The sequence below is a fragment of the Trachypithecus francoisi genome, unplaced genomic scaffold, assembly GCF_009764315.1.
Source record: "Trachypithecus francoisi isolate TF-2019V2 unplaced genomic scaffold, Tfra_2.0 Lachesis_group1, whole genome shotgun sequence".
Classification (NCBI taxonomy): domain Eukaryota; kingdom Metazoa; phylum Chordata; class Mammalia; order Primates; family Cercopithecidae; genus Trachypithecus; species Trachypithecus francoisi.
In genome coordinates, this window is record NW_022681454.1 from 124,680,460 (window position 1) to 124,701,954 (window position 21,495).

At 40.8% G+C, this 21,495-nt stretch overlaps 1 protein-coding gene across 6 annotated transcripts in view; it reads right to left on the minus strand.

Moving 5' to 3' along the window:
* MFSD8 (major facilitator superfamily domain containing 8) overlaps positions 1-21,495 on the minus strand; it is a 57,244-nt gene that overhangs the window by 29,927 nt on the left and 5,822 nt on the right. For all 6 annotated transcript variants that reach the window (XM_033215219.1, XM_033215216.1, XM_033215220.1 and 3 more), the window contains exons 2-4: positions 16,401-16,492; positions 6,662-6,705; positions 12-252 (exon numbers count right to left, since the gene is read on the minus strand). In XM_033215219.1, coding sequence (XP_033071110.1) covers positions 12-252; positions 6,662-6,705; positions 16,401-16,492 — 377 coding nt within the window. The remainder of the gene's footprint in view (positions 1-11; positions 253-6,661; positions 6,706-16,400; positions 16,493-21,495) is intronic.

Below are 21,495 nucleotides of genomic sequence, written 5' to 3' on the forward strand. Positions count from 1 at the left end.
TACAAACTTACCTGCTCCAATTCCCAACAATCCACGAGCAACCAGCATGTAGTATTTATTATGAGAGGCTGGGATGTGGACATATGCATAGAGGCAGTTGGCTGCCACGGAAATGAAGATGGAGACGATAAGAGGCTCTTTTCTTGGTCTATAATTAGACCATAAACCAAATATAGGTGAAGCTACCATTTGGCCAAGACTATATGAAGCAATCACCCAGCCCAAAAATCTTGTATCAGCTGTCTGATCAATCTGCAGACAAAAGTATGTGCTTTAAGAATTGTTATCCAAGAAAAGTTTAAAATCTAAACATATTTGTCATACCATGTAAAATTTTCTATTAAAAAAATAAAAACAATTCTAATGTATAAGTTTTATAGCACTATTATTTACAGTAAAGGATTCAAACTTCTGACAATACAATTAAAGTGCTAACAACAGACTGTACACAAGGGAAAAATGCTTGGGAGGCTCATTTTTAAGAATGACCATGGAAATTTTTGGTTCATATAAACCTTGGTAAGAAGATAATCACACACCCTATGTATACATATAGCAATAACATCATGAAAAATAATACAAGCTATTCTTTAATTCTTGTAAATAGAATTCTTTAGACTTATGCTACCCCATACGTTAAACAGCCATTAGTGCTGTAAATCTTTTTTTAAAAAACAAACTAGGCACAAGAGTCAAATGCATAAAGAAGATAATAAAAACACAAAAGATGACAGACAATTCTCTCAATAAACCTGTTATAAATTCTTCCTTTCTACATAGGCAACTTAGTATTCTACCACTTTAAAAGGGTTTACATATCATGATGAACATGAGGGGAGAACCAAATGACTACAACTCAGAAAACAAAACACTTTCAGAAAAACAGAAAATGTTAGCATAGAAAAGACACTATTGTTTATTTTTATTTATGTATTTGAGACAGGGTCTCACTCTGTCACCCAGGCTGCAGGGCAGTGGTGCGATCACGGCTCAGTGCAGCCTCGACCTTAGAGGTCCAAGTGATCCTCCTGCCTCAGCGTCTTGAGTAGCTAGGACTACAGGCATGCACCACCATGCCCAGCTAATTTTTTTATTTTTGTAGAGACAGGGTCTCCCTATGTTGCCTAGGCTGGTCTTGAACTTCCCACCTCCAGCTCGAAAAGCAATCCTCCTGCCTCGGGAGGGAGCAATTCTCCCACCCTGGCCTCCTAAATTATTGGGATTAGTGCCATGAGCCACCATACCCAGCCAGATTATTTTTTTTCATATATGGTAGGCTAAGCCAGGTGAAGTGGCACAACCCTGTAATCTCAGCTACTCAGCAGTCTAGAACAGAAGGATCCCTTGAGCCCAGGAGTTGGAAGGTGTAATGCACTATGATTATACCTGTGAAAAGCCACTGCACTCCAGTCTGGGCAACATAGGAAGATTCTGTCTCTAATCTTTCTATTTAATGGCTTTTATTAAATTTTAGGAAATAAATTTAAATGAACATAGATATGTGGTAGAACAATTTAATAAGGAAAACTATGACCTTTTGTTCCCTAAAGATATTTATTTATTTATTTAATTTTATTTATTTACTTTTGAGATGGAGTTTTGCTCTTGTTGCCCAGGCTGGAGGACAATGGCGCAATCTCAGGTCACTACAACCTCTACCTCCCGGGTTCAAGCGATTCTCCTGCCTCAGCCTACCAAGTAGCTGAGATTACAGGCATGCGCCACCACACGGGCCCAGCTAATTTTTGTATTTTTTTAGTAGCGACGCGGTTTCACCATGTTGACCAGGCTAGTCTCAAACTCCTGATCTCAGGTGAGCCGCCTGCCTCGGCCTCCCAAAGTTCTGGGATTTTGGGTGTGAGCCACCATGCCTGGCAATTCCCTAAAGATATTTTAACTGAAAATATTTAGGTGCGTTTTTCTTTATGGGGCATAAGAAATAATATGCAAAAGTATAATGATACATAATACTTAAAGTTCTAGCCATTAAAATATCTTTCAGTTTAGGTACTCTGGTTTTCATTTTCTCCCTGTATTACTTTTAGTTTCATTTGTCATCTCTGAAAATAGAAAATAATAATTTCATGTCATATAAAATTTTAAATTAATTTTCAAAAAAGTAATGAAAACTCAATTTTAATGTTAAATGTGTAGTGGTTTGAAAGCAAAACTTTCTTTTTTTTTTTTTTGAGACAGGGTCTGGCTCTGTCACCCAGGCCAGAATATAGTGGCATAATCTTGGCTCACTGTAACCTCAAACTCCTTTGCTCAAGAAATCCTCCCACCTCAAGCTCCCAAGCAGCTGGGACTACAGGGAGTAGCACCACCATACCCAGCTAACTTTTAAAATTTTTTTGTAGAGACAAGGTCTTATATTGTTACACAGGCTGGTCTTGAACTCCTGGGCTCAGGCAATCCTCCCAACTTGGCCTCCCAAAGCACTGGGATTATAGGCACATAAGCCACAGCACCAGGCCTGATAGTAAAACTCTTCAAAGAGTTTTCAAAATATCTGGAGAAAAGAGAGTACTTTTCAAAACTCAACATAGTATGCTGACGAGACCTAATCACTACTAATATCCTTCTTTTGAGAATTTTGACTAAAAAGACTAAACGCCAAGAAATTAAGAATTTTGATACATGAAAATATCTTTTTAGTAGAGAAGACATTGCTCCAGAATTGTGCCAATTCCAATGACTACCAGTATGGAAAGAATTTTTAGTGTAATGGGTAATAATTCCATGTAATATAATTTTTTTTTTTTTTTTTTGAGACGAGTCTCGCTCTGTCGCCCGGGCTGGAGTGCAGTGGCTGGATCTCAGCTCACTGCAAGCTCCACCTCCTGGGTTTACGCCATTCTCCTGCCTCAGCCTCCCGAGTAGCTGGGACTACAGGCGCCAGCCACCTCGCCCGGCTAGCTTTTTGTATTTTTTTGTAGAGACGGGGTTTCACCGTGTTAGCCAGGATGGTCTCGAACTCCTGACCTCGTGATCCACCCGTCTCGGCCTCCCAAAGTGCTGGGATTACAGGCTTGAGCCACCGCGCCCGGCCATATAATTTTCAAAATAACAATGAAAATATGGCACTAAATCAGTAAAAAGTAAAATTTGTATTTCTTTTTTTCTTATATTCCTTTAAAAATATATTTTAGGAGAGCATTTTCAAAAAGTAGAAATTCGTAAAACTGGGCTGGGCATGGTGGCTCACACTTGTAATGCCAGCACTTTGAGAGGCTGAGGTGGTGGGTCACCCAAGGTCAGGAGTCTGAGACCAGCCTGGCCAACATAGTGAAACCCTGTCTCTACTAAAACTACAAAAATTAGCTGGGCGTGGTGGTGCACGACTGTAATCCCAGTTACTTGGGAGGCTGAGGCAAGCGAATTACTTGAACCTTGGATGTAGAGGCTGCAGTAAGCCAAGATTGCGTCACTGAACTCCAGCCTGGGTGACAGAGGGAGACTCCATTTACAAAAAAAAAAAAAAAAAAATTCATAAAAACAAAACAATCCTAACAATCTAGACAATCTAGTAGGGGAGTTAAGTAAACTCTGTAAATACAGTGTTAGGACACTCCATATTAAGGGCTAATGATAAAGGGAAACGGGAGTATACAGGAAAACCTTCTGATCCAAACTGTTGTGAGGTGTGGTGGCTCACATATGTAATCCCAGCAATTGGGAGACTGAGGCAGGATCACCTGAGGTCTGGAGTTTGAGATTAGCCTGGCCAACATACCGAAACCCCATCTCTACTAAATATACAAAAATTAGCCAGGCATGGTGGCAGGTGCCTGTAATCCCAGCTACTTGGGAGGCTGAGGCATGAGAATCGCTTGAACCCGGAAGGTGGAAATCCCAGCACTCTGGGAGGCTGAGGTGGGTGGACCACCTGAGGAAAGGTAGAGATCAGCCTGGCCAACATGGTGAAACCCCATCTCTACTAAAAATACAAAAATTAGCTGGGTGTGGTAGCTGGCATCTGTAGTCCCAGCTACTTGGGAGACTGAGGCAGGAGAATCACTTGAACCCTCAAGGCAGAGATTGCAGCACGCCAAGATCATGCCACTGCATGCCAGCCTGGGCATCAGAGCAAGACTCCATCGCAAAAAAAAAAAAAGAGAAGGCTTTCCAGAGGAGGTGACACTGGAGCAAAACCTTGAAGAGTGAATAAAAGACAGTGAGGAGGGAGAAAGGGGAGAGCAAAAGAAAGATGGAGAGAGGAAAAGCATTCCAGTAAAAAGGGAGACAAATGTGTAAAGACCTAAGGAGCCTGGGTTCATCCAAGTACCATGGATCTATCTAATAAGTTGATGGCTATACATCTAATATGGGACAAAGTTCAGAATCTAGGATAAAACACACACATGCATGTGCGAACACACGCACACACACACACACACTCTCCAACCTCTTAGGAAAACCAACAAGTAAAGGACAAACTGATAAGGAAGAATACACAAAAGAATTTAAGAATAAGTCGTTAGAGTTAAGAGGAAAGCCAGGATAGAGAAATGTCATAGAAGCTTAGAGGTGGTGCTATGGTTTTAATGTGTCCCTCAAATTTCATGTTTTGGAAATTAATATTTAAATTAATATTATTAAAATATTGAAAGTTAGGACCTTTAAGAGGTAATTGTGTTACATTAGGTAGTTAGTTGGGTATCAACAGGGCAGGAAAGGTCTCCCCTGCCCCACACATAGGGAGTGTCCGGAGACCATTAGGTGATGGTCAGGCAGTTGTTAACTCTCTAAAGTAATATTGGTCAGAGCCAGGGCTAGGAAAAGGAAGCCTCTTAATACACAGAAAACACCTGGTGATTAGCAGATTCCCGATACGATCTCAGGGGTGGGGTGAGTGGGGAGAAGTAATGCCAGGCCCCAAAAGTATGCCAGTGTATAAAATCCCAAGTCAAAAGGTCAAACCGTGCACTTGTCTTTCAAGTTGCCCACCTGGCCTTCTTCCAGTTGTACTTTCCTTCTTTTCCTTCCTTTCATTCTTGCTCTAAAGCTTTTTAATAAATTTTCACTCCTGCTCTACAACTTGCCTCAGGTTCTCCTTCTGCCTTATATCCTTTACTTGAATTATTTCTTCTCAGGAGGCAAGAACTGAGGTTGCTGCAGACCCGTACAGATACAGATCTGCCAACTAACAACTGGATCATGAGGGCTGTGCCCTGTTGATACCCAACTACCTACCTAATGTACCTAATCCATTCATGTATTAATGGGTTATCATGGAGTGGAACTGGTGGCTTCATAAGAGAAGGAAAAGAGACCTGAGCTAGCATGCTCAGCTCCTTCATCACGTGATGCCTTACAATGCCTTGGGACTCTTCAGAGAGTCCCCACCAGCAAGAAGGCCCTCACCAGATGTGGTCTCTCAGCCTTGGACTTCTCAGCCTCTGTAATGGTAAGAAATAAAATCCTTTTTTTAAGTAAATTATCTAGTTTAGGGTATTCTGTTACAAGCAACAGAAAACAGACTAATACAGGTAGCTTCAGGAAGTAAGGAGAGGACAACAATGTCAAATCCTATCCAGGTGTCACCTAAAGTAAGGACTCAAAAGTATTTCATGATCAACAATTAAGTAACTGGAAACCTTTTTTGTTTGTTTGTTTGTTTGTTTTTGTTGTTGTTTTTTTTTTTGAGACGGAGTCTCGTGCCCCGGCTGGAGTGCAGTGGCCGGATCTCAGCTCACTGCAAGCTCCACCTCCTGGGTTTACACCATTCTCCTGCCTCAGCCTCTCGAGTAGCTGGGACTACAGGCGCCTGCCACCTCGCCCGGCTAGTTTTTTGTATGTTTTAGTAGAGACGGGGTTTCACTGTGTTAGCCAGGATGGTCTCGATCTCCTGACCTCGTGATCCGCCCGTCTCGGCCTCCCAAAGTGCTGGGATTACAGGCTTGAGCCACCGCACCCGGCCAAGTAACTGGAAACCTTACAAGAGGAGTTCAGGACAGCAGAAAAGTTAATCAGATAGTAGTAAGTTAAGGAGTAGGTTAGGGAATACAGAGGAACTCTTTAAGAACCTTTACTAAAACATTGTTATAGATGAATTATGTAACCAACTTATATACTGATTTTTAGTTAAGTTCCTTCCTGGAGATTTAAGATAGAACTGACAGGACTTGATGATCAACTGATGTCAAGCTACCTAAAAAACTTACATCTTCCTGTCACCTCCTCTTCCCCTTCTAGTAATAACAGCATCAAAAAATACATATGTTCTAGTCTTTACAATGTTACCTGATAGCCCAAATTAATTTTATGGGAAAAGCATTAAATTATTCCACAAACATATCATTTACACACTTTGGGAATTCAGACTATTACTAGTTTCCTTTTTATTAGGGAAGAGGTAATGATGGAATATGAACGTGGCTTCTGAGTAGGTGACCATACATCTCCATTTGCCTGGGACTATCTGGGTATGATCCTATTTTTCCTTGTATAGCACTCTCTTCACTTCAAAAGTGTTCTGGCTTGCACAATAAAGCATATGGTCACCTTACTTATAAGCCTCTTTTAAGGAACTATTATCTCATTATTCTTGTAAAGATTAAACCATAGAATACCAAAGAGACTCTTTAGAAAATGCTTAACTATTTAAGAGTTACTACTACTGTAGCTATAAGGGAAAAATAGATTGAAATGTACAAACCTTTTGGAGATATGGCCATATGGACAGCATCACTATAGAAAAGCCTGTGAAGAAGCAAACTAGGTTATTTATACTTACAATAATTTAATCATTATTACAGATACAATTTACTGAACTGTGGCGTGGATTGTAAAATATTCTGAACCTAAAATTTATGCATACAAATGCATAATTTATCAGGCAATGAGATTTTAATTATCAGAAGGAAAATAAATACTAAAAGAACATACAATTACAGTCTCTCATCATAATTAATAATACAAAAAAGGAGAGGATCTATTCCTCCATACTCGTGTGCTTTTACTGTAAATGGAAATAACCAAAAATTTTGTTAAGTTTTTATAGCAGAAATGAATGGAAGAAAGGTTATTTTGTTAGATAGGAAGTGCTAGGCTTCTATCCTATGTTGTTTGGAGGAGATAATTGACTGAAGAGAAGAGCAGGAATAAGGAAAATGATCATCTACAGGGGGGCTATAGAAAACCAGAATACTTCAAGATGGCCACACCTTAAAAGAAAATTCACTATTTCTGCTAGTCTTTACTGCATGAAAACTATAATTAACTCCAACACTATTTGTCAATTTTAAATGTTAGGCAAATGCGGCCAGCAGTGACTCATGCCTGTAATCCCAGCACTTTGGGAGGCTGAGGCAGGCAGATTACCTAAGGTCAGGAGTTTGAGACCAGCCTGGCCAACATGGTGAAACCCTGTCTCTAATAAAAATATAAAACTTAGCCGGGCATGGTGGCACATGCCTGTAATCCCAGCTACTTAGGAGGCTGAGGTAGAAGAATTGCTTGAACCCAGGAGGCGGAGTAGGTTGCAGTGAGCCAACATCGCGCCACTGCACTCTAGCATGGGTGACAGAGCAAGACTCCATCTCAAAAAAAAAAAAAAAAGAAAAGAAAAATGAATAAATAAATGTTAGGCAAATCTATTAAGAAATTCTATAAAGCCTGTTCTTCAAAATGGCTCTATTAAGGCTTGGCACAGTGGCTCACACCTGTAATCCTAGAACTTTGGAAGACTGAGGTGGGTGAATCACTTGAGGCCAGGAGTCTAGAGACCAGCCTGGCCAGCATGGAGAAACCCCATCTCTACAAAAAAAAAAATACAAAAATTAGTTGGGCATGGTAGCACATGCCTGTAATCCCAGCTACCCGGGAGGCTGAGGCAGGAGAATTACTTGAATATGGAGGCAGAGGTTGTAGTGCGCCAAGATTGCACCACTGCACTCCAGCCTGGGTGAGAGTGAGACTCTGTCTCAAAAAAAAGAGAAAAAAAAAGAAAAAAATAAATTTAAAAAATACCTGTTGAGATATAATTCACATATCATACAATTCATGCATTTAAAGTATACAATTCAATGGGTTTTAATATAATCACAGATATGTGCAACCATCATTACAGTCAATTTTATTTAACTTATTTTTGGAGACGGAGTTTCTTGTAGCCTAGGCTGGAGTGCAGTGGCCTGAACTCGGCTCACTGCAACCTTCGACTCCTGGATTCGAGCGATTCTCCTGCCTCAGCCTCCTGAGTAGCTGGGATTACAGGCTCCTGCCACCACACCAGGCTAATTTTTGTACTTTAGTAGAGATGAGGTTCACCATGTTGACCAGGCTCGTCTCGAACTCCTGACCTCAGGTGATCTGCCTGCCTTGCCTCCCAAAGTGTTGGGATTACAGGCATTAGCCACTGTGCCCAGCCATTACTGTCAATTTTAGAACATATCTGTCACCTCAAAAAGAAACTCTATACCCTTCAGCTATCACCCTGTTTCATCCCCTCTCCAGTCAGCTGTAAACAACCACAAATGGACTTTGTTTGTACTCTATATATTTTTATCTGCATTTTCATACAAATAGAATAATATAACACACGGACTTTTGTCTTGTCTTCTTTCACTTACTATTATCTTTTTTTTTTTTTTGAGACAGACTCTCGCTATGTCACCAAGCTGCAATGCAGTGGCACGATCTCGGCTTACTGCAATCTCTGCCTCCTGGGTTCAAACGATTCTTCCACCTCAGCCTCCCGAATAGCTGGGATTATAGGCATGTGCCACCACACCCAGCTAATTTTCTGTATTTTCAGTAGAGACAGGGTTTCACCATGTTGGCCAGGATGGTCTCAATCTCCTGACCTCGCAATCTGCCCGCCTCGGCCTCCCAAAATGCTGGGATTACAGGTGTGAGCCACCGCACCTGGCCTTAGCATTATATTTTCAAGATTCATCCATGGTATACATGTACGTTCCTTATATAAACCCTATTTTAAAACATAATTTAATTATTAGCTTCCTTTCAGGCCGGGCACGGTGGCTCACGTCTGTAATCCCAGCACTTTGAGAGGCCTAGGCAGGCAGATTCTGACGTCAGGAGATGGAGACCATCCTGGCTAACACGGTGAAACCCCGTCTCTACTAAAAATACAAAAAATTAGCCTGGCGTAGCGGCGTGCACTGTAATCCCAGCTACTGGGGAGGTTGAGGCAGGAGAATGGCGTAAACCCAGGAGGTGGAGCTTGTAGTGAGCCGAGATTGCGCTACTGCACTCCAGCCTGGGTGACACAGCAAGACTCCGTCTCAAAAATATATATAAATAAATAATTATTAGCTTCATTTTTAAGTATTTTGAATTGACACAGTTACTTAGATCAGTAAAGGATTAAAAGCACCAATTAATCTTTTAAATCAAGGCTACAATTTTGGAGTACAGAAATTTGTAAACAAAATGTTTAACATGCCAATTAAAATCTAAAGTTGACTGGGCGTGGTGGATCATGCCTGTAATCCAAGCACTTTGGGAGACCGCGGTAGGCGGATCACTTGAGGTCAGGAGTTCAAGACCAGCAATTGCAACATGGTGAAACTTCATCTCTACTAAAAATACAAAAACTAGCTGGGCATGGTGGCGGGCGCCTGTAGTCCCAGCTACTGGGGAGGCTGAGGCAGGAGAATCGCTTGAACCTGTGAGGCAGAGGTTGTGGTGAGTTGAGATCGTGCTACTGCACTTCAGCCTGGAAGACAGTGTGACTCTACCTGAAAAAAAAAAAAATCTAAAGTTAAAATAATTTTCTTATTTTGCTGTTGAATTTGAAATTGTTTCTTATAATTTTAGATAATTGAGTACTCAAAACTAGAAGTGTTTAGAATGGAAAAATAAATCAATTGCAGGCATTGCTACCAAAACAGTATCAACTGGTCCCTTCCACCTTCTTGATGGAATCCCAGTTCTATTCAGGTATCCATACTTCCTCAACAAAGCCTCATGGTCTAAGAGAAACTCTCTCCATGTTCGATTCCAGAGGGTACATTCTGATTAGTCTAAAAATTCAATTGGAGTAATCCCATTATCTTAGTTGATGTTGGTTTAGAAATTTACAGGTCACACCTGTAATCCTAGCACTTTGGGAGGCTGGCAGGCGGATCACCTGAGGTTGAGAGTTTGAGACAGTCTGACCAACATGGAGAAACCCCGTCTCTACTAAAAATACAAAATTAGCTGGGTGTGGTGGCACATGCCTATAATCCCAGCTATTTGAGAGGCTGAGGCAGGAGGATCGCTTGAACCCAGGAGGTGGAGGTTGCGGTGAGCCGAGATAGCACCATTGCACTCCAGCCTGGGCAACAAGAGTGAAACTGTCTCAAAAAAAGAAAGAAAAGAAATTTACAGGTAATATAGTTCTGACAAGTGAGAAGTGAGGGGAGGTTTATCTGGGAACCTCTGATCTACCTGGGGACCTCTGGGAAAGGATTCATCATGTCTGAGGAGGCTGTAAAAAAGGTCTCTTTTAAATAAATTTTAAAAATTGCCAAGAATGGATATGACACTTGCAACTCCTGCAACAGTCTTGCTACAGCCTAAGAATGAAGCCAATATGTAGAAGAGTATAAACCCCAAAAACTTATTGAAAAGCGGAACCACAGCCCCAGTGAATCTTGTCTGGAATTGTTGTACTGTGGATATCTTGTAAGACATAATAAATTAGGCTCGGTGCAGTGGCTCATGCTTGTAATCCCAGCACTTTGGGAGGCCAAGGTGGGTAGATCACTTGAAGTCAGGAGTTCAAGATCAGCCTGTCCAACATGGCGAAACCCCATGTCTACTAAAAATACAAAAATTAGCTGGGCGTGGAGGCGCATGTCTGTAATCCCAGCTACTTGGGAGGCAGTGAACCAAGATCGTGCCACTGCACTCCAGCTTAAAAAAAAGAAAAGAAATAATAAATTACATTACCGTATAAGCCAACTGATTCAGCACTTTTTCTGATATTTGCATAAGGCTTTTTTTTTTTTTTGAGACAGAATCTCACTGTGTGGCCCAGGCTGGAGTGCAGTGGCGTGATCTTGGCTCAGTGCAACCTCCGCCTCCCGATTCAAGTGTATTTTTAGTAAAGATGGAGTTTCACCACATTGGCCAGGCTGGTCTCAAACTCCTGACCTCGTGATCTGCCCGCCTCAGCCTTGCAAAGTGCTAAGATTACAGGTGTGAGCCACCTTGCCGGGCCCTGCACAAGTCATTCTAACTGATACAAAATGCCAGGTGAAACTGTATTATAAAGAATAGTTGACCCATCAAAAAGTGGGCAAGGGATATGAACAAACATTTCTCAAAAGAAGACATGTGGCCGGGCGCGGTGGCTCAAGCCTGTAATCCCAGCACTTTGGGAGGCCGAGACGGGTGGATCACGAGGTCAGGAGATCGAGATCATCCAGGCTAACACGGTGAAACCCTGTCTCTATTAAAAAATACAAAAAACTAGCCGGGCGAGGTGGCGGGTGCCTGTAGTCCCAGCTACTCGGGAGACTGAGGCAGGAGAATGGCGTAAACCCGGGAGACGGAGCTTGCAGTGAGCTGAGATCCGGCCACTGCACTCCAGCCTGGGCGACAGAGCGAGACTCCAACTCAAAAAAAAAAAAAAGAAGACATGCATACAGCCAACAGACACATGAAAAAATGCTCGTCATCACTGGCCATCAGAGAAATGCAAATTAAAACCACAATGAGATACCATCTCACACCAGTTAAAATGGCAATCATTAAAAAGTCAGGAAACAACAGGTGCTGGAGAGGACGTGGAGAAACAGGAACACTTTTACACTGTTGGTGGGATTGTAAACTAGTTCAACCATTATGGAAAACAGTATGGCGATTCCTCAAGGATCTAGAACTAGAAGTACCATATGACCCAGCCATCCCATTACTGGGTATATACCCAAAGGATTATAAATCATGCTGCTATAAAGACACATGCACACGTATGTTCATTGCGGCACTATTCACAATAGCAAAGACTTGGAATCAACCCAAATGTCCATCAGTGACAGACTGGATTAAGAAAATGTGGCACATATACACCATGGAATACTATGCAGCCATAAAAAAAGATGAGTTTGTGTCCTTTGTAGGGACATGGATGCAGCTGGAAACCATCATTCTCAGCAAACTATCGCGAGAACAGAAAACCAAACACCGCATGTTCTCACTCATAGGTGGGAACTGAACAATGAGATCACCTGGACTCAGGAAGGGGAACATCACACACCGGGGCCTATTATGGGGAGGGGGGACGGGGGAGGGATTGCACTGGGAGTTATACCTGATGTAAATGACGAGTTGATGAGTGCTGACGAGTTGATGGGTGCAGCACACCAACATGGCACAAGGATACATATGTAACAAACCTGCACGTTATGCACATGTACCCTAGAACTTAAAGTATAATAATAATAATAATAAAAGAGAATAGTTGAAAATATCCTTTATCATTCACTTGTCTTTTTACCCAGTATTGAATCATGCACAAGTTTGGCAAGTGAGAAAAAACAGGATGATTGGGGTAAACAGAAAATATATGGAAATATATATAGAAAATACATGGAAAGCAATTTAGTAAAATGACCTTCCTTAAATTCCTCTCAGGGGAAAGAGACCACTTGTAATACTAGTGCCTATAGATTTAGAGGGTCTCAACTTAGAAAAAAATTCATTTCCTAAAACAGTCCTTTAAAAACTATCACAATATTCATCATTCCTATACATTCTCATTCTATCCTTTTAACATGGTTATAGATGTTTAATATTTTGAAAAGTTTTCCTCATGAAGTTTTACTTTTTAGTAAGTACATATTCAGAAATAATGTGAATAAGTTAAAACACATCAAGCAATACAAATTAAGATTCTTGTATTTTACTTTTTGTATGTTTTAACAATATAAAAATAAGATGAGGTTCAGAGGCAACAAAAGATAAAAACAGCTGGGTGTGGGGCTCATGCCTGAAATCCCAGCACTTTGGGAGGCCAAGGCAGGTGGATTACCTGAAGTCAGGAGTTTAAGTTCAGTCTGGCAAAAATGGCAAAACCCCGTCGCTACTAAAAATACAAAAATTAGCCAGGTGTGGTGGCACACATCTGCAGTCCCAGCTACCAGGGAGGCTGAGGCACAAGCATCACTTGAACCCAAAAGGGGGAGGTTGCAGTGAGCCGAGATCATGCCATTGCACTCCAGCTTGGGCAACAAAGCAAGACTCTGTCTCAAAAAGAAAAAAACAGATAAGGTGGACTACATCAATATTTAACATTTCTGTGAATCACAGGATACATTTGGCACAGTGAATAGAAGAGTCCTGGAAAGGGAGCAAATATCTGCAAATCATATATTGGATAAGGGGCTAACACCCAGAATACATAAAGAATTCCTACAACTTAACAACAACAACAAAAAATACAATTAATAAATGGGCAATGGTCTTGAACAAACACTTCTTCACAGAAGATATACAAATGGGCAGTAAGTACAAGAAAACATGTTCAACATCAATAATCATTAAGGAGATGCAAATCAAAACAACAATGAGATACCATCTCATCCACTAGGATCACTACTATCCAAAAGAAAGTTAATGTTGGCAGGCCAGGCGCGGTGGCTCAAGCCTGTAATCCCAGCACTTTGGGAGGCCGAGACGGGTGGATCACGAGGTCAGGAGATCGAGACCATCTTGGCTAACACGGTGAAACCCCGTCTCTACTAAAAAATACAAAAAAACTAGCCGGGCGAGGTGGCGGGCGCCTGTAGTCCCAGCTACTCGGGAGGCTGAGGCAGGAGAATGGCGTAAACCCGGGAGGCGGAGCTTGCAGTGAGCCGAGATCCGGCCACTGCACTCCAGCCTGGGCGACAGAGCGAGACTCCGTCTCAAAAAAAAAAAAAAAAAAGAAAGTTAATGTTGGCGAGGATGTGAAAAAATTGTAACCCTGACTGTTGGTGAGAAAGTAAGTAAAATGGTGCAGCTGCTATGGAAAACAGTATGGCAATTTTTCAAAATAGTTAAAAGAAAATTATAATAGGATCCAGCAATTTCACTTCTGGATATATACCCAAAAGGACTGAAAGCAGGATCTTGAAAAGATATTTGCACACCCATATTGAGCGCAGCACTATTCACAACAGCCAAGAGGTGGAAGCAACCCAAATGTCCATTGACAGATAAATGGCTAAACAAAATGTGGTAGGCCAGGCACGGTGGCTCACGACTGTAATCCTAGCACTTTGGGAGGCTGAGGCAGGCCAAGATGGTGAAACCCCGTCTCTACCAAAAATACAAAAATTAGCTAGGCGTGGTGGTGGGTGCCTGTAATCCCAGCTGCTTGGGAGGCTGAGACAGAGAACTGCTTGAACCTGGGAGGTAAATGTTGCAGTGAGCCAAGATCATACCACTGCACTCTGGCTTGGACAACACAGCGAGACTTCGTCTCAAAAAAAAAAAATGTGGTATACACTGAAGGCAATCAGAGCATGCTACTCCAAAAATATGCTGCTTTGCCATATTAATTATTTCAAGCTGAAGGCAACCAAGAAATAGCAGATGCAGGAAGGGTTCTCTGCTCCCCCCTTTTCTGTCTGAATGCAGAGAATAGATTGAATTTTGTTTTGTTGTTAATTCTTTGAGGCACAATTGAGATTCTGTTACCTACAATCTGTCTTGGGACATAAAGACACTAGTGTAATTAAGACCGTACATTTAAACTTAAGAAATTTTGCACTGGCCAGGCGGGGTGCCTCATGCCTGTAATCCCAGCACTTTGGGAGGCCGAGGCAGGTGGATCACCTGAGGTCAGGAGTTTGAGACTAGCATGGCCAACATAGTGAAAACCCATCTCTACTAAAGGTACAAAAAAATTAGCTGGGCGTGGTGGCATGCGCCTGTAGTCCCAGCTACTCAGGAGGCTGAGGCACAAGAATCACTTGAACCCAGGAGGCAGAGGTTGCAGTGAGCCAAGATCATGCCACTGCACTCCAGCCTGGGCGACTCCACCTCAAAAAATGAATAAATAATAATAAATAATAAAATTTTTTTAAAAAGAAATTTTGCACATCTTCAAGAAGTAGCAAAACAAATCATTCACTGATGGCTGTAAAGATGAAATACTTTTGGCCAGGCACAGTGGCTCACGTCTGTAATCCCAGCACTTTGGGAGGCTGAGTCTGGCAGATCACAGGGTCAGGAGATCGAGACCATCCTGGCTAACACAGTGAAATCCTGTCTCTACTAAAAATATAAAACAATTATCCAGGCGTGGTGGTGGGTGCCTGTAGTCCCAGCTACTCGGGAGGCTGAGGCAGGAGAATGGCATGAACTGGGAGGTGGAGCTTGCAGTGAGCTGAGATCACGCCACTGCACTCTAGTTTGGGCGACAGAGTGAGACTCCATCTCAAAAAAAAGGAAAAAGAAAAAGAAAAAGAAAAAAAAGACTTTGAACTGGGTGCGGTGGCTCACGCCTGTAATCAATTACAGCACTTTGGAAGGCCAAGGTGGGCAGATCACCTGAGGTCGGTAGTTCGAGACCAGCCTGACCAACATGGAGACATCCCCATCTCTACTAAAAATACAAAATTAGCTGGGCGTGGTGGCACATGCCTGTAATTCCAGCTACTTGGCAGGCTGGGGCAGGAGAATCACTTGAATCTGGGAGGTGGAGGTTGCAGTCAGCTGAGATTGTGCCATTGCATTCCAGCCTGGGCAACAAGAGTGAAACTCTGTCTCAAAAAAAAAAAAAAAGATGAAATACTTTTGTGAGTACATGAAAGTGTTAGGAACTCTTAGTAGTTGCCTAGTTTCATTTGTATGTACACTCCTTAATGTTTTTTGTTTCTTTTCATTAAAAAATATTAACATCAAATAAATTTATATACTTTTTTACTGTTAGTGTTTCTTTTGTCAGCTTAATTCACCAGCCTTAGGCAGATAACATAAGAGAATAGAGGAAAAGTTTCTGCTACCCTACAATACATATAATGGACTATATAGCCTTTAATTAAAAGGAAATTATCACAAGTGCAACATGGATCAACTTGAGGACATTATGTTGAGTGAAATAATTTCATCACAAGAAGAAAAATACTATATAATTCCATTTATATGAGTGATCTAGAGTAGTCAAATTCCAAGAAACAAAGTAGAATGATGGTTGCTAGGGCTTGGGGGATTGGAAAACAGGGAGTTGTTTAATGGGTATAGAGTTTCTCTTCTGCAAGATGAAAATGTTCTAGGGATTGGTTGCACAACAATGTGGATATACTTAAGGCTACTAAACTTAGATATGGTAACATGGTAAATTTTATGTTACATATTTTTTAGCACAATAAAGATAATTTCAGAGGCAACTGAAGTAAATGAAGTTAAAATATGACATCTGATCTGAATTGTTAAAATTATGTATTTCTAATACTTACCTACACTGCTGAGAAACATAGTAAGATATAAAATCCTAATAGATCTCCATCGGCTCTTATAATGCTCTTCAGTCTCTAAAATGTCCCATTCTCTAGGTGTAAAGAAGAAAAAAGTAGTATAAATTTATCTCATTACATGTGGATCTTAAGTGTCAACAATTGTATTATCTACTAAAGTTATGAAAACGATGTGATAGAGGTAGAATTTACTAATACTGGTTCTGCTACACTAATTTATCTATGAATAAGCATTATTTTTTTTTAATTTCCATGGATTGTATTTATGCATTATTGTATATAGAAATTTGGGAAACAGTATAGTTTTAAAAGAGGAAACATTTTGCAAGGCAATTATTTTGCTACTGTTGACATGCACAGATTTATTAATCAAGAATGTTGCAATTTGTAAAAATGAATAAACTACATCAAGATAAATCAAATAAACTAGCTACAACTAGATCCCCCATAGCTACTAAGTACTAAAAAATAGTAACTGTCATCATTATAACATGCTGTACTTGATGACAGGAAATTAAATTGCTGCAGGAAGCTGTTTTGGCTTCCTACTTCAGAAAATAGAAGTGATACCAGGAAGGTTTAATGTAACCTAAGAAATTTTCAGCCCTGGGACCTCCTAAATGGGTTACCAGATAAATTTTACCAGCAGACAAAAGAGAGACCATGACACCCCAGACATAAGTGATCTTTTGGATAAGTATCTGATCTAGACCAAGGGCATGTATACTAAGTAGACATCTTACCTCCATTAGGTGACACATGAGTCTATACACTCATTACATTTTCACACACACAATAGAAACAGTTAACAAGTTCACCTTAATGTGAGCATTATCTTTTCAAATAATCAAGACATGCAGAACAGACAAAATGCCTTCTTATGTACCAAGATTAATTTCTTAAAAATAAGCCTTAGAACTGTCAAATTAGTCTTCAAAAAAGAAACTTTTTTTTTTTCAAACGTGATATGGTTGGGAGTGGTAAAGAGGAAAGGAAGAAGAAAAACAATGTTTTTTAGATGTGTTATACGCCAAATATATTAGTTCCTAATATATTTAAAATGCTTAACACTGTATATGTCATTCCATACAAACAAACCTCTTCTAGGTCAAAGGAGAGTAGATAAGAAAAAAACAAAAATAACAGACCTTAATGATAATGTAGCTTACCTGAGAAAAATATCAGAACCCCAGATACACATCATTTGAAATCAATATACTAGAGTTTGAATAAAACATCATATATATCTAAGTTAGGGAATCAAGAGGTAAATTATTTGATTCTAAAAAAAAAAAAATTGTTTGAGTGACCGATTTAGAGCTCAGTCAAAATCTTTCTTCTTTTAATGACAATTATTAAATATTGAAAAAATAAAATTAGAAAATAATTTAATGGCCACTTTCTATGTAACAATGGAAGGATCATCAATGGATGCTAAAACAACTGATTGAAAGATTGTTATGGAGAGGACAGTCAAAGGCCCTCAAATGTCACCCCAGTGTCTGCTTACTAATTACAAAATGGAACATGAACCTTTATAATTGAAAGATACTGCAGTCGCCCTCTTAACAAGTGGTCATGTTTGGCATTCCCAGTAGTGGGATGTCCTGCTAGTTTTATCCTGTTCAACATTTCTGTTACAAACTGAAATACTCCAAATGATAGCATGCTTGTCAAACTTGTGACTTAAAAACTAAAAGGAATACACAATATAGTGGAGTGAACTGAATAACAAAGTGAGTTAGATAAAATTTAACAACAGCCAGGCGCAGTGGCTCACGCCTATAATCCCAGCACTTTGGGAGGCCAAGGCAGGCAGACTGCTTGAGGCCAAGAGTTCAAGATCAGCCTGGCCAACACAGTGAAACCCTGTCTCTACCAAAAATACGAAAATTAGCCGGGCGTGGTGGTGCATGCCTGTAGCCCCAGCTACTTAGGAGGCTGAGGCACGAGAATCACTTGAACCTGGGAGGCAGAGGTTGCAGTGAGCAGAGATTGTGCCACTGTACTCCAGCCTGGGTAACAGACAGACACTCTGCCTTAAAAAAAAAGAGAGAGAGAGAAAATAAAGAAGTGTGTGCTCACTGACAGAACACTGTAGTGGTATAACATTTATGGAAATAAACTGAAAATATTCTATAAAGATATGCCCTATAAGGACAGATACCCTAATAATACAAATTTTACAGAGACTAGGCTAAGGTTGCAAAGAAAATGTGAAATCACTTGTAACTTGGATCAGTAACATGTGAGCTACAAATGGTTTTTACAGATGAATATTTGTTATCAGTTTGATGACAGAAAACACCAACTCGGAAGTGCAATTAAGGAAAATGTCATCCCCTCCCCCACCAAATTCTATCCCTTTCATTAGTAAACCTATATTATACTTATTAGTATATTTTAAATGTCATTACTAAAAATTTTTGTGGAATTTGTTTTCTGGTTATCTAAACATCTGTACAATATCCTTGATTTTTCCCTTTGCTCTAAACAGGTCTAAGATATTTACAATCTGGAACTTTACAGGAAATGTTTGCCAACCCCTGTTGTCTGTCTTCCACAGAGGGGGTCAGTGGGGAGCACTGAGGATTCAAGAGGCCAGCTCCACCAGACCAGCAAATAATAATCAACCTTGTTAGTGAGGAAAGGTTGGTGGTGACCTAGACATGTTTGTGCAATATATTCAAAGTGAACAGGTCCTGCCAAATAGCTATACATAGGTTCACTTTACTAGGGAATATACTTGCGTTTTTAAAGACATATACTTATTGAATTATTTTCAAAATACTCCCTTTTTGTTTTTAAAATGCTTAACCTAGAACCTCAATCAGAGGTATTGATTATTGGCAGGAACACCTAAATTTGGACAGATTCTAATGAGCATCAATCACTTTGATGAAATCAAAGCTAAGAGTATGAAAAAAAATCACCTTTTGTACAAGGTGACAGAATGTACCAGAAGACCACATTTAACCATAACTCAGGAATCCTGCAATTATCTGGAAAATGGCTAAAAATCATGATGAAGCAAAAAGAAAGTTCTGAGAAAACCAAATGTCACAAAGTCCATGCACTCAAGCTTATGCACTTAATAGGAAAGACATTTAGCTCTCAGTCAGAACTACCAGGTTGTAATCAGACAGTTATATGAAGCATAGATACAGGGTTATCAAACTTATAACAAACAAGAAGCCCCAAATTAAAGCTGGTGGAAAGAGTGTGGTGACAGCAACGACAACAAAAAAAACTGTTGCTGCCAGATTTCAAGAACATGCTGCAGAATAGTCTGCCAGGAAAACAGTCTGTCAGAAAAACTAAAAAGCAGATGTAAGTACTTAAAAGTAGAGCAGCTGGCCTCAGAGCCTATTGATACATTTGAGACTGTTTGCTTCTATATCAGCACTTTGGGAAGCTGAGGTGGGTGGATCACTTGAGGTCAGGAGTTCCAGATCAGCCTGGCCACACGGTGAAACCCGTCTTTACCAAAAATACAAAAATTAGCTGGGTCTGGTGGCCCGCGCATGTAATCCCAGCTACTGTGGAAGCTGAGGCAGGAGAATCGCTTGAACCCGGGAGGCAGAGGTTACAGTAAGCCAAAATCACACCACTGCACTCCAGTCTAGGCCACAGAGCGAGACCCCATCTCAAAAAAAATAAGTATAGCAGTGCAGAATAAATTGGTATAGAAGCAAACAGTCCCAAATGTTTAAATAGGCTCTGAGGACATCACTCTATTAAAATTCATTTCAGCATCGATATTCATTTTAATGATCTCAAGATAAAATCAAGATAAAACTGCATTCCATAAACTCTGTTTAGTAAATCGAGGACCAGGCCGGGCGCGGTGGCTCAAGCCTGTAATCCCAGCACTTTGGGAGGCCGAGACGGGCGGATCACGAGGTCAGGAGTTCGAGACCATCCTGGCTAACACGGTGAAACCCCGTCTCTACTAAAAATACAAAAACTAGCTGGGCGAGGTGGTGGGCGCCTGTAGTCCCAGCTACTCGGGAGGCTGAGGCAGGAGAATGGCGTAAACCCGGGAGGCAGAGCTTGCAGTGAGCTGAGATCTGGCCACTGCACTCCAGTCCGGGCGACAGAGCGAGACTCTGCCTCAAAAAAAAAAAAAAAAAAAAAAGTAAATCGAGGACCAGAGAAATACATTTTCCAAAGGGTTTTGAGTTAAGAGTCACCAAAAAAGGTTTGGTGCTTACGAGGAACAAATGAGTAAAAATTAACATGGTCAGAGACAGCTGAAGTTTAACTGAATTTATTAATTTACTTGAGATAATTATGTATATTTCAAATAAAATAATAATTCCATTTTCCTAAAGGTAAAAATACATAATTATGCAGTAAAAGGCAAAAGGTGAACATTGCTGAGTCATTGCCCATAAACTAGGATCAAAACAACCAGAATTATAAGGATCAAAATACTGACGTTATTCCTTCAATGCCTTAAAATTAGTCTTTATTTGTACATTTGGCATAGGACAAAGGTGAGCTCATTTTAGACAGGTTTGTTAAAGTATCAAGAGGTGTGGGGAAAAGAAAGATCAGACTGTTACTGTGTCTATATAGAAAGAAGTAGACATAAGAGACTCCATTGTAAAGGTAAACTGAGGCTGGAGCCGAACCGAGGAACACAAGGCAAATGGCAGTGAGAATAGCCTTTATTAGGACTCGCAGGCGAGGTTCCTCGGTCCAAAGGTGTGGGCCGAGGAAGTCACACTGAGGGAGGAGGGTAGGGGCTTTTTATAGCCCGAGAGGTAGGGAAGCTGGTTGTGCAAACAGGGCCCGGGGGGTCTTGAAACTACCAGGGCAGGAGTTGAGTAAGGGTCATGAGGAAGGGGTCTTTGGAAACTGTCAACCGAAACTGCTGTTTACGAACTTGTGGAATGCAGGTGAGCTGCAGGTCATGGGGCAGTGTGGTTGCCCAGCCGGAACTCTGATGCATGTAAGTCTGCAGGTGTGTACAAGGGTGAAGGGAGTCTTTAACAAAAGGCCTGCTACGCCGGGTAACGCCGCCATGTTGGGTCTAGATTCCTGCCTAACATTCCGACCTCTTTCTAATAAG